This window comes from Leucoraja erinacea, chromosome 1 (genome assembly GCF_028641065.1).
Source record: "Leucoraja erinacea ecotype New England chromosome 1, Leri_hhj_1, whole genome shotgun sequence".
NCBI lineage: Eukaryota > Metazoa > Chordata > Chondrichthyes > Rajiformes > Rajidae > Leucoraja > Leucoraja erinaceus.
This window is the reverse complement of record NC_073377.1, coordinates 95031050-95045472: the sequence shown is the minus strand read 5'-3', so window position 1 is coordinate 95045472 and position 14423 is coordinate 95031050. Positions and strand designations below refer to the sequence as shown.

The window sequence follows — 14423 nt, the reverse complement described above, 5'->3', positions numbered from 1 at the left end:
TGATCTGTATGCACACTTACGTTAATCCCATTTGCCCGCATTAGGACTGTATCCTTCTATGCTTTGCCTATTTAAATGTATGTCTACAATGCATTCAGAAAGTATTCGGACCCCTTCACTTTTCCCCATTTTGTTACGTTGCAGCCTTATTCCAAAATGGATTTTTTTTAAAAATTTTTTTTTAATCCACAATCTACACACAATACCCCATGATAAAACAGCAAAAGCAGGCGTTTAGACATTTTTGCAAAGTAATTAAAAAAGAAATAACTGAAATATCACATTTACATAAATATTCAGATTCTTTGCTGTGACACTCAAAATTGAGCTTAGGTTCATCCAGTTTCCATTGATTATCCTTGAGATGTTTTTACTTGATTGGAGTCCACCAGTGGTAAATTAAATTGATTGGACATGATTTGGAAAGGCACACACCTGTCTATATAAGGTCCCACAGTTGACAGTGCATGTCAGAGCAAAAACCAAGCCATGAAGACGAAGGAATTGCCCGTAGACCTCCGAGACACAAATCTGGGAAAGGGTATGAAACAATTTCTGCAGCATTGCAGGTCTCGAAGAGCTCAATGGCCTCCATCATTCTTAAATGGAAGAACTTTGGAGCCACCAGGACTCTTCGTAGAGCTGGCCGCCCAGCCAAACTGAGCAATTGGGTGAGGATGGCCTTGGCCAGGGAGGTGACCAAGAACCCGATGGTCATGCTGACAGAGCTCCAGAATTCCTCTGTGGAGATGGGAGAACCTTCCAGAAGGACAACTACATCTGCAGCGCATGCCAGCCCACTTGGAGTTTGCCAAAAGGCACCTAAAAGACTCTCAGACCATGAGAAACAAGATTCACTGGTCTTATGAAACCAAAATTGAACTCTTTGGCCTGAATGCCAAGCGTCACGTCTGGAGGAAACCAGGCACCGCTCATCACCTGGCCAATACCATACCTACGGTGAAGCATGGTGGTGGCAGCATCATGCTGTGGGTATGTTTTTCAGCGGCAGGAACTGGGAGACTAGACAGGATCGAGGGAAAGATGAATGGAGCAAAGTACAGAGCGATCCTTGATGAAAACCTGCTCCAGAGCATTCTGGACCTCAGTCTGAGATGGAAGTTCACCTTCAACAGGACAACGACCCTAAGCACACAGCCAAGACAACGCAGGAGTGGCTTCGTGACAAGTCTGTGAATGTCCTTGAGTGACCCAGCCAGAGCCCGGACTTGAAACAATCAAACATCTTTGGAGGGACCTGAAAATAGCTGTGCCTCGACGCTCCCCATCCAACCTGACAGAGCTTGACAGGATCTGCAGAGAAGAATGGGAGAAATTACCCAAATGCAGATGTGCCAAGCTTGTAGTGTCATACCCAAGAAGACTTGAGGCTGTAATCGCTGCCAAAGGTGTCTCAACTGAGTAAAAGGTCTGAATACTTATCTAAATGTGATATTTCAGTTATTTCGTTTTAATTACTTTGCAAAAATTTCTAAACACCTCTTTTCGCTTTTTTATTATGGGGTATTGTGTGTAGATTGATGATAAAATGAATTTAACCTATTTTAGAATAAGGCTGTAATGTAACAAAATGTGGAAAAGGTGAAGGGGTCTGAATACTCGCTAGAATTTAGAAGACTGAGGGGGGATCTTATAGAAACTTACAAAATCCTTAAGGGGTTGGACAGGCTAGATGCAGGAAGATTGTTCCCGATGTTGGGGAAGTCCAGAACAAGGGATCACAGTTTAAGGATAAGGGGGAAATCTTTTAGGACCGAGATGAGAAAAACATTTTTCACACAGAGAGTGGTGAATCTCTGGAATTCTCTGCCACAGAAGGTAGTTGAGGCCAGTTCATTGGCTATATTTAAGAGGGAGTTAGATGTGGCCCTGGTGGCTAAAGGGATCAGGGGGTATGGAGAGAAGGCAGGTACAGGATACTGAGTTGGATGATCAGCCATGATCATATTGAATGGCGGTGCAGGCTCGAAGGGCCGAATGGCCTACTCCTGCACCTAATTTCTATGTTTCTAATACTTTCTGAATGCACTGTAAATGCCTGAGTGTCCCCAGGGTAATCAGACACCAGTGTCTCTTTAAGAACACAGGCTGCAAGTTACACTGCGAGCGGTGAATTAAATTGACAAGCAATTGCTTTGATCGACACTTGAGCATTGATACTCTATTAAACAATGTAACAAACAGCCTTTAGTATTTTTAGCAGTAACAAAAATACATTTTTAGCTGTTAGAACTTTGTATGTGAAAACAACTCATCATTTCATGGAGTGATCATTATATGTTGCACCTTATGGTGGCCAATTGGCAATAACGGACACCACTCCCCCACCCTAACCTCTCGGTGGTCCATTCAAACAAGGGTTAGCTGTATATAAAAGATGTATCCCTTTAAAAGTCCTTCCACTCACTATAAATCTGTGCCATTTTCTTTTTGAAATGATATAATGGGGAAAAAAATGTTGCTGATCTACCCTGTCCCAAATCTTATATACTTCCATCAAGTCACACCCTCTGCCTCCTTTAGTCCAGGGAAAACAAGCTCAGTCTATGCAATCTCTCCCCATAAATAAAGCCCTTGAATCCAGGCACCATTCTGATGTATGTCCTCTGCACGCTCTCCAGCACAATCTCATCCCTCCTAGACCAGAATCGGACGCAGTACTCCCAAGTGCATGGGCGGTCACGGGGGCAGCAGCAGTAGAGTTGCTGCCTTATAGCCCTGTCCCACGGTTCAAGTTCATTCCAAGAGCTCTCCCGAGTTTGTCCTGAATCGAACTCGGAGATTTACAGTAATGTCCGCTCGTCGGTACTTGGGGCTCTCGTGGACATTTTTCCAACATGTTGAAAAATCTTCACGAGTCTTCCCAAGCTTACCTGCCGTTGGCGAGTCTTCCCGAGTACCTGCAGTTAGCGTTACGAGCCGCTAATTGACGTCTCCGAGCTCCGACGTACCCGCTACGTTCATTCTCCGTGCTTACCATGAGTTTGATTTTTTTTAAAACTCGGGAGAGCTCTTGGGATGAACTTGTACTGTGGGACAGGGCCATTACAGCGAATGCAGCACCAGAGACCCAGGTTCGATCTAGACTACGGGTTCTGTCTGTACGGAGTTTGTACGTTATCCCAGTGACCTGCGTGGGTTTTCTCCGAGATCTTCAGTTTCCTCCAAAGACGGGTTTGTAGGTTAATTGGCTTGGTAAATGTAAAAATGATCCTTAGTGGGTGTAGGATGGTGTTAATGTGTGGGGATCGCTGGTCGGCGCGGACCCGAAGGGCCTGTTTCCGCGCTGTATCTCTAAACTAAACTAAAACTAAGCCAGTGTTTTGTAAAGTTGCAACATAATGCCCCATCCCTTATATGCTATGCTCTGACCTATGAAGGCCAGCATTCCATATAGTGCAGTCACAACCCTGACAGTTCACTTTCAGGGTATTATGGACTTGGACCCCTAGGTGTCTCTGTTCATCATCATTCCTTCATGCTCTATCATTTACTGTAAATGTCCTATCCCTATTTGACTTCCCAAAATGCATCACCTCACACATCTTGGGATTAAATTCCATCTGCCAATTCTCTACCCAACTTTCCATTCTGATGCAGTCTTAGACGATCTTCCTTGCTCTTCATTACTCTTAGTTCACATTAATTTTTGTGTCATCTGCAAACTTACTAATTGTGCCTGCTACACCTGCATCCCAGTTGTTAATATACATCTCAAACAAAGGTCTCTGTGGTACATCACTAGTTACAGACTTCCAATCAGAAAAAAAAGCCCTTTCACCACCACTCTCTGCCTCCTTTCACCGTCAAAGTTGGATCCAGTTAGCCAGCTCAACTTGGATTCCATATCTTAATCTTTATTGCCATCTATCATATGGGACCTTATAAAAGACCTCATTAAAGTCCGTGTAGATAACATCTGCTGCCTTGTCACCATTCTCCTTGGTTACATCTTCAAAAAAACTCAATTGTGTTGAAACACATTGGATCAGAAGATATAGAATCCTTGTGGGACGAGTTAAGAAACTGCAAGGGTAAAGAGATCCTGGTGAGAGTTGTGTACAGGCCTCTGAATAGTAGCCAGGATGGAGGGCACAAATTATATCCGGAAATAGAAAAGGCTTGTAAGAATAGCAATGTTACAGTGGTCATGGGGACTTCAATATGCAAGTGACTGGGAAAATCAAGTTGTTACTGGAACTTAAGAGAAGGAATTTGCAGAATGCCTCCGAGATGGGTTCTTCGAGAAGCTTGTGGTCAAGTCCATTATGGAAAAGGCAATTCTGGATTTTGTGTTGTGTAATGAACCAGATTTGATTAAGGAGCTTAAGATTAAGGAACCCCTAGGAGGTAGTGATCATAATATGGTAGACTTCAACCTGCAGTTTGAGAGGGAGAAGCTGAAATCAGATTTATCGATATTACGGTTGAGTAAAGGTAACTACAGAGGCATGAGGGAGAAGCCGGCTAAAGTTGGTTGAAAGGGGACCCTAGCAGGAATGACGATGGAGCAGCAATGGCAGAAATTTCTGGCAGTAATTCAGAAGACTCAGGATCTTTTCATCTTAGAGGAAGAAACGTACTAAAGGGAGAATTAGGCCACTGTGGCTGACAAAGGAAGTTAAAGACAGCATAAAAGCAAAATAGAAGGCATATAACATGGCATAGATTAGTGGGAAGCGAGAGGATTGGGAAGTTTTAAAAGCCAACAGAAGGCAGCTTTAAAAAAAAAAAGCAATAAGGGGAGGAAATATGAAATATGTAGGTCAGGTAGCCAATAATATAAAAAGATACCAAAAGTTCTTTTCAGAAATGTAGAGTAAAAGAGAGGCAAGAGTGTGGACATTGGACCATTAGAAAATGACGCTGGAGAAGTAATAATGGAGAACAAAGAAATTGAGGATAAACTGAATGGTCTTTGATCAGTCTTCGCAGCGGAAGACACCAGCAATGTGCCAGAAATTTAAAAGTATTGGGGGCAGAAATTTAAGAGTGTTGTCTGTTGTGAAATTGCTATTACTGAGGAAAAGATTCTTGAAAGCTGAAAGGTCTGAAAGTGTACAAGCCACTTGGACCAGATGGACTAAGCCCTAAAGTTCTGAAAGCAGTAGTTTTAGAGATTGCATGACGGGCATTAGTAGTGATCTTTCAAGAATTGCTGGGATTCCCGACTCGCGAATGGTTCCAGAAGACTGGAAAATCACAAATATAACTCCCCTATTTAAGAAGAGAGCGAGGCAAAAGAAAGGGAAGTGTAGGCCAATTAGTCTGATTGTTGTGGTTGTTACATTTTAGAGTCCGTTATTAAGGTTGAGGTTTTGGGATACATGGGAACTCATGATAAAATAGGTTGAAGTTGGCATAGTTTTGTTAGGAGGAGATCTGGCCTGACAAATCTGTTACAATTTTTTTTAAGAAAGTAACAAGCAGGACAGACAAAGGAGAGTCAGTGGATGTTGTTTATTTGGATTTCCAGAAGGCCTTTGAAAAGATGCCGCATGTGAGGCTGCTAAACATGATGAGGGCCCATGGCACTTGAGGCAAGGTACTAGCATGGATAGAAGATTGGCTGAATGGCAAAAGGCATGTGGAATTGAAGGGGGCCTTTTCTGGTTGGTTGTCGGTGGCTAGTGGTGTTCCGCAGGGGTCAATGTTGAGTCTGCTACATTTCATGTTAAATGCTAACGACCTGATTGATGGAAATGATGGCTTTGTGACCAAGTTTACACATGATTCAAAGTGATGGAGCAGGTAGTGTTGAGGAAGCAAGGAGTCTGCAGAAAGACGTGGGCATTTTGGGAGAATGGGCAAAGGAGTGGCAGAAGGAATACAGTGCCACAAAGTGTATGGTCATGCACTTTTGGTAGTAGGAATAATGGCATAGACTACTTTCTAAATGTGGAGAGGATTCTGAAATCGGAGGTGCAAAGGGACTTGGGAGTGCTGTTGCAGGATTCCCTAAAGGATAATTGGCAGGTTGAGTTGGTGGTAAGGAAGAAAACTGTAATGGTAACATTCATTTTGAGGGAGCTAGAATGCAACAACAGGGATGTAATACTGAGCGTTTATAAGGTGCTTGTGAAGCCACATCAAGAATATTATGAACAGATTTACGCCCCATATCTGAGGAAGGATGTACTGGAATTGGAGAAGGCCCAGAGGAGGTTCGCGAGAATGACCCTGAGGATGATTGGGTTAACATACGAGGTATGTTTGATGGCTCTGGGCATATACTGGCCCTTACTTTTTATAGACAGCAAAAAGGACAGTTGTTTTTTTTGCTGATTGTGAATTAATCTGTTGTTTAACAACATCACATTTGTGTTTTTCTTTTGATACTTTTTATGACACAATTTTCATCATAGTGGGAGATTTTCTTAAATTCATCTCAAATTCTGAGATAAACACAAAATATTAATATTCCATTAGTCCGTGGTTTATTTAACGCTTCATTAGTGAATAGAACAATTGTTTTCTCTACAAATAGATAAAAATGGCTGGAAAGACAGTGTACCTTTTCTACTTCTGGTTTATCTGCAAGTCATTTGCTCAATTTTATCTCTTGCCAATCCTTTTGTTGGATATTCTGTCAGGTTCTCTGAGGTGATACCAATTTGAAAATAAAAATCAATGTGAATAAACGGGATTGATAACATTTAATTTAATATTCTTATATATTGATTTAAAATTATGATAACTGCAAGTTAATTTTGAGTTTAGACATTCAGTTTTGTGGAGCAGTGAAACATAGGTATTGTATGAAAAAATAACTGCTGTTGTAAGAAATTGATATGTTTCAGGTGAATGAATTTCCTCCACAAATGTGCCAACTAACACAGCTAGAATATTAATTCTATACAACATCTGTCCCCTACACTGGATAAGTTGTACTTGAAATTTTCATTTTACACTTTTAGTTTCACTTGCAGAGTTCCTTGCTGTTTGGCAAGATCTGTTTTTTCTTAAGAGTGCAAAAGATCCAGTCAATGAGCTGTATCAGTGTCCTGTTGCAAATCATGTACTGCAACAACTTGCAAGAATTGATGTATCACAGGCTTTTTGAATATGCTCAAAGAAATAGCCGCCTTGTACTGTTTTCACATTTGCAGTTATAGCACTCCTCAATTTGTCATTGCAGAATGTAAATGGGTGAATTATCGCACACCTCAGGGCATGCATGAACAGCAAGTTATTTTTTATTACTTGCTTTGCTTGCAACACACCAGGAATGAATTTCCAAAACCTATGGTAACTACTGGTTTCCTCCATGGCCAGAGTGAGCAACACCGGAAATTGGAGGAACAGCACCTCATATTCCGCTTGGGGTGTCTGCATCCTGCGGGCATGAACGTTGAATTCTCCCAATTTTGTTAGCCCTTGCTGTCTCCTCCCCTTCCTCAGCCCTCAGGCTGTCTCCTCCCATCCCTCAGCCCTCGGGCACCTCCTCCTCCTTTTTCCTTCCTTCTCCCTGCCACCCCCTATCAGTCTGAAGAAGGGTTTCGGCCCGAAACGTTGCCTATTTCCTTCGCTCCATAGATGCTGCTGCACCCGCAGAGTTTCTCCAGCATTTTTGTGTACCTATGGTAACTACTTCCTGTTCCGAAACAGCTCACTAAGCCAAGCAGTTTATCTGCTTGTTTCAGGATAAGTTTGAGTGATGTCATCTTTTTTGTTTCCCTTGTACATTAATTTCATTTTGGATTTTTGTTGTGACATCATACTGTTCTGGTCCGGTCTTTTTTGTACAACCCCATTTCCATTTGTGCTTTGCCCCAGTTTTATTTTATATCACTGACAAGTGTATCCCACAGGCAAGTGGGAAAGCTCGGTGGTCTGCATTTGTATTTTGAAAAGTAATTTTAATTCAGAAAACAATATTTGCAGTTTCCCTTTATTTCCCCATGTATCAATCAAAAACTAACAGGGCCATCAAATATTTTGTTTATTCATCAGTTAAAATTCAAGCTCTGTGTACGTTGCACAGTGGTCATCCTCTTCTTACATCCTCGGATCGAAGGATTTAATCACTTGCGTGTCTTTTTGTTCTTGTATTTCCTTCCCTTTTCCCTCTCTTTGTCATTGATTTTTACTCTGTCTAGTTTTTGTATGCCTATTTGGTTGGATGATGTAGCAGGGAAGGTATCCGATCAAGGCTGCAGTTTACATTTGAACTGGTCCATATAACTTGTCCTTGAAGTTATGATCATAAGGGCTGCAGACCTAGTGAGCTCTAAGCAGAAATTAGGCTGGGTAACAAGTTATGAAATATACAGTCACGATAGACTGAATGCACTCCTCTGTTCCAACTTTCAATGATTCATCCAAATATTCTGCAGTGTGTATGTCATCAGAACCTCTCTCCTTTTGCAACGTCTGGTTGGAGACACCAAACAAACAAAATTTAAAAAAGACATTTAAAGGACGTTATCTTTTTCTTACACAAGTTTCTCTGCCTTGCAGATCGCCAAGAAATGCATATCCACTTCTTCTTCAACACCAATGATCACGAAAGTTATCATTGCCAAACCCATCCAGAAGAATATTATAACAGGTTATTCTACCACTGTTCTTTCAGTGATTTATAGATTTTTTAAATGTGAGATTAACTCTGCAGAATACAAATATTTAAATGTATTTATTTCTGATTGTTTTGATTATTTTGCAGGTAGAGTTCTTTCTCAGAGTGCAATCGGAACTGCCCCAAATACCATTACTATTTCTGAAAGTGGTGTTACTGGAACCAGCCTCAATCCCTTAACACAACAGACAGCCACCAAGATAGCAATCTCTCCACTGAAGTCTCCAAATAAGGTTTGATCCCCCTCTTTATTTAGAGGGGTGGTGGGAGGCCCTGACGGATATTGTGGAGTTGTGGTCTGACAGATTTGAAACGTTTCATTTTTTTAAGTGTTCAAAAATATTCCAAATGTTATATGAATGTATTACTTATTCATTCCCCACCCCCCCGCTTTAAAAAATAAATAAAAGAGCAGTGAACAGTGATCAACACGGTTTTTCTTTTCACCCTTTGAGGCCTGGTTTTATATTTTATTTGTCATACATTTTGATTTTCTTTGGTCCTTGAGTGCAGTGCATTTGAGCAGTTGTAATCCAGCTATTGAAGGGAATAAATCGTCCTTCCTGTTATGCCATACAATTTAATGACATGAAAGTATGAAATGGGGATGTCATGCTGATTTCCTTAGAGTTATTCCCCACTTGGTGAAGCTGAGGCATATTGCTGGTGTAGAAGGGGCAGCTTCAGGGCTGGCCTTAGGAGGTGCGGGGCCCAATTGGGAACAATTTTCATAGAAATAGAAATATATAATTATAAATGAGTCCTATTCATGCACGTGCCGTGAGTAATTATTCAGGGTAGGCAGTCAGTCGGCTTTTAAAAAATCTTAAACAGCGCATGCGCAGATTGTTTTCCTCTCCGTAAAAATAAAAATAAAGAAATTAACAATTCAATTTGCTCAAGGCTTCCAAATCTCCTTCTTTCTGAATTACTGAATGGGTGGGGGGTGGGGGGTGACGGCAGGTGCAGAGATGGTGGTAAAAATGGGAGCACACTGGGACAAGTTGAATCAGTTGTGATCTTATTGAATGACAATACTAGTTCAAAGGACCAATTGGAGGGAGAGTTCCTTTCGCAGCATGTGGGTAGTCTGGCCAGGCGTAAAGTTGCGGGGAGGGCAGCAGCGTTGAGAAAGAGGGGGTCGGGGATCATGCCAGAAACCCACTCACACACCGCTTCCTCAACGCTCCGGGCACGGAGCCACTGCATTCTGGTCAGGGAGAGAAGCAGCTCGCGTGGCTACGAGCGGCCTCCGGGACCTCAGCGCCTTCTGCCGGCCCGCTCATCTCTGGCAGTGCTCTCCGTCTGAACAGTGAGGGGACCAGCTCAAGAGCAATGATCATAGAGTGGAGTGGGTCAGCGGGTGATGGATAACAGGACAGCGGGCAGTGTAGCTTACTCCTGTGTCAGCGCGAACAAGGGACCAAATTGAGGTTACTCGCACTGACACATGGAGTAAGCTCCACCACCCGCTGTCCTATTATCCATCGCCCAATGACCCGCTCTTGAGCTGGTTGCTGGCATGATCCCCGATGTTGTCATTCAATAAGATCACAACTGATTCAACTTGTCCCGGTGTGCTCCCGTTTTTCCCACCATCTCTCCACCTGCCGTCACCCTCCACCCCCCACCCATTCAGTAAAACACAATTACATTTACTGAGGAATGTGGATCGATGCATTGATGACACATTGTATAACTACGTGTTAACTACTGGCTGTTAACAAGTGCTAACAGTGGTAGTTAACAAATCGTTTTTGTCTGATAGTCAGTGCAGCGGTTTTTATCTATGTTCGTTTAAAAAAATTCATATCTAACAAGGCAAATGTTTTTTTTTTATCAGGACTTAACAACGCAAATTCGTATTTCCGTATGAAATACGGAAAATTAGCGCGGGGTCCAATTGAGAGCAATCTGTCCAATTGGCTTAAGGCCGGCCCTGGGCAGCTTTACTTTTAATACTTTTAATCATTTGGCGTTTTGCGGGGACGGCTGCATCTGCGGTTCCTTCTTGTTGGGGGGGGGGGGGGGGGGGGGACACACTGACCCGGGGCAGCTCCTGGTCCGTTCCCTCCGCGGGTGCCGCCTGGCCCGCTGAGTTCCTTCAGCACTCTGTGTTTTTTCTTTGGCTGTGGAGTTGAAGGTGGACACAGGGGGGCTGGGGTGACTCAGCGGGACGGATAGCGGCTCTGGGGAGTGGGTGACGTTTCGGGTCGAGACCCTTCTGCAGACAATCACAAGTGCTCTCACCGACGAGAGTTCAGTTCAGTCTGAAGAAGGGTCTTCTCTCCAGAGTCGCTGCCTGTCCTGCTGAGTACTCCAGCTTTATGTCTAAGTTCAATTTCAAGAGTTAAATAAAAAACAGAGTGCTGGAGGAACTTAGCGGGCTAGGCGGCATCTGTGGAGAAAATGGATTAGGAGTTGTTTCGGGCCAGGGTTCTTCAACAGGAAGGAACGGCAGATCAAAGATACTAGAGCGTTTACTGCAGATCTTTGCTGCAGATCGGGCATGATATTCTTCCGATTTAAATCGGAATTCCGGGTTTATTGTTTTCCTATTTGTCAATTTTTTGTGCCCGGTTATTTGGCGGCCAACCAACCGTTGTCTCTAAGGGGGTTGCGTCCAATCACCGACCAGATTCCCTTAAAATTCCCGTCCAATCAACAAATCGGTCTCCTCCCGTCCAATCAGCCGCTGTCTCCAAAGGCATTGTGTCCAATCGCATAATGTGCTGGTCACCCGGCGGCCAATCAGGCACAGTCTTCGAGGGGCCTTTTGATCAACCACCGACCTGTTTCCCTCACTGAAGCAGACGATGGCTGCAGCCAACACAGAGACAGAGAGGGAGAGAGAGAGAGAGAGATGCAAGAAACCAGCTATGACATATAATACACTATAAACTATATTATAAATACACAATAAACAAGTTATGCATTCTTGTACTCTTTCATGGGTATGACTGCACATAAAAAAAATCCCACCACCCCTCCCCTTCCCAACCTCAGCCTCACGGACCTTAGAGTAGCAATGTTACAAAATTTTGAGATTTAAAAAATCAAGTCTGCAATTTATCCCATCAGATAAAGCATAACAATAAGTTTAATTTGACACCAAATTCACTTTCATATCTCAAGTATTAAAAAAGTTATGACCATTTTCATACTCGGAAATTAGCATCTTGTTCCCTATTGATTTTCAATGGACATTACAAAAAAGCTGTGATCTTGGATAGTCAAAAGCACATTTCTTAAGGAAAGATTAACATTTTTAAATAGCCTAAGTGTCCAAAGATTATTCACAAATAATTCACAATATAACATGATTTTTATATCTAATTTACATTAATTTATAGGCCAAATGGAAGGAATTTAGTGTTCAATGGCTGTAAATAAATGCCCATTTAAATCGGTTTTCTAGTGGGTTTCTGTGAACGCGCTGGTTTAGAACGTTCAAATCACGCTGGATTTGTGCCTTCAAATGCCGAGAAAAATACTGCGGGATATAAAAAGCCCAAAATGAGCTACTCGCTATAGAAAATTTTAATTATAGGGTTATATACATGCCCCATTTAATGTAAAAATAAGGTACATACCTTTAATTGTTTGCTTTATAAAACCCTGGGGCTGCGAGAGGTTGCGAACTGAACGAGAGCTTTTAAAATTATTGTATCTACTATTCGAGGCCTATAAAACTAATAATAGCTTTTGGGACCGGGTCTTGCAGTGATTCTCCGTTAATGATTTACTAGGCTGAACATCTGCGATTGGAACAGCCTAGTAAAAATCGGGTTTTAAACCCGCCCCCTCCAAACAGCTCCAAAATCACACACAAGGGGTGGGGCAGATGCTCAGCCACGATTCAGGTAGGTTTTGTAACATACCTACTTAGAGTACCCCTAGTTCCCCTAGTAACACAAAATGCTGGAGTAACTTAGTGGGTCGGGCAGCATCTCTGGGGGGAAAAGGAGTAGGTGATGTTTTGGGGCGGAACCCTTCTAAAGACTGAAAGATATGGGGGGGGTTGATACTGGAGGCGAGAAAAGGCCAGAACAAATCGGGACCAGCAACAGATGACCTTGGGAAGGGTGGAGTCCATAATGGCCCCATAATCCATGTTGGCTGGGGAAGATGTGCTAATGAGAGTAATACAAGAATGCAAATAGTGGAACTGGCAGGACGACTAGGGTGGTGAAGGGAATGCAGGAGTTACTTGAAATGAGCAAAATCAATGTTCATACCGCTGGGTTGCAAGCTGCCCAAGCGAAATATGAGGTGCTGTTCCTCTGATTTGTGCGTGGCCTCGTCTTGACAGTGGACGAGCCCAGGACAGAAAGGTCAGAATGGGATGGGGAGTTAATGTTTGGCAAACGGGAGATTGCGTAGACCAAGGACTATGTTTGGTCTCGCCAATATATAGGAGCCCACACCTCAGTAGATGAGGTTGGAGGAAGTGCAAGTAAATCTCTGCCTCAACTGAAAGGGAATGAAAAGACAGTGTATAGCCAAATAAATCTCTGTGGCAGTCAGTCATTCAGCATGGAAACAAGCCCTTCGGTCCAACTTACCTTCCTGAACAAGTTGCTCAATCGACACTGCCTGCATGCATTTGACTCGTATCCCTCTACACCTTTCTTAACGATTTTGCTGTCCTGTGGAGTTACTTCAACCATTATGTTTCATTTCCAATAACGTTTCAGCCCAATAGATGGCAGAAAAGTAGAGGCAAGAGCAGTAAAGATAAAATGAAAGCGAATGCTGTGGTCATGAGCAGTCAAGAGTACTTAATTTTCTTTGTACTGAAATGGAACAATGAAATTCTTTCTTGCAGCAGCATAAAGGGTTTGTGAACACATCTACTCATAGATAACATTACAAACAAAACATGTTAAATTAAAAATAAAACAATATTAATGCATTACAAAAATATGAAACCCTGAGTGCAAACAAGACAGTTTGTAGCTTTGTTGGTGTTTGTAGTGTTCAATAGCCTGATGGTTGTTGGAAAGAAGCTGCTCCTGAACCAGGAGGTCATGGTTTTCAGACACCCGTCCCTACTTCCTGATGGCAGGAGTGAAATGAAAGGGTGGCGAGGGTCCTTGATGATGCTAGCTGCTGTTTTGAGGCAGCACCTTCTTCAGATCCCTCCAATGGTTTGGAGGTCAGTACCTGTGATGGAGTGTCTCCCACTTTTTGTAATCTCCTTCGATCCTGGGCTTTCAAGTTGCCAATCCAGCCCATGATGCAACCAGTCAATATGCTCTCCGCATTCTGTATGCTACTGTACACCTGTAGAAGTTCAAGAGAGTATTTGTGGATGTACCAAATCTTCCAAGGAAGAAGCATTTAATTCCCGAGCCGATCAACTTTTCTGTTGGCACAATTTTCAGAAATGTTTTTGTTTTCCAAACTAATCGTCATTTTGAGGATGAAGTGATTATAATTTTGCTAAAATATTAGATTTTGAAGTACCAGAGGATTGTCATATATCATTATTCACAAAGAGGCACAGAGCATGTAACTTTAAGCCAGTTATTCTGAAGTCAGAATCTGATCAAGCAGTCATCTTGGTTACATGAAGGGGAAAATAGCATCTGACCAATTTATTAGTTCTTTGCAGAAGCATTGGCCCGAGTGTGTAGAGGGGAACCAGTGGACCTTGTATACTTAGATTTTAAAAAGGGTCGAACAAGATGTAGCACAAGGTTCCTTAATGATATCGGATTCAGTTTAGTTTAGTTTAGTACTATCATGTGTACTGAGGTACCGTGAAAAGCTTTTGTTTGCATGCTATCCAGTCAAAGAAAAGACTAAGCATACAATACAA

General features: G+C 42.5%; 1 protein-coding gene across 7 annotated transcripts in view; it reads left to right on the top strand.

Moving 5' to 3' along the window:
* lin54 (lin-54 DREAM MuvB core complex component) overlaps nt 1-14423 on the top strand; it is a 97302-nt gene that overhangs the window by 40860 nt on the left and 42019 nt on the right. For all 7 annotated transcript variants that reach the window (XM_055639471.1, XM_055639462.1, XM_055639429.1 and 4 more), the window contains 2 exons: nt 8482-8572; nt 8687-8832. In XM_055639471.1, the coding sequence (XP_055495446.1) occupies nt 8482-8572; nt 8687-8832 (237 nt within the window). The remainder of the gene's footprint in view (nt 1-8481; nt 8573-8686; nt 8833-14423) is intronic.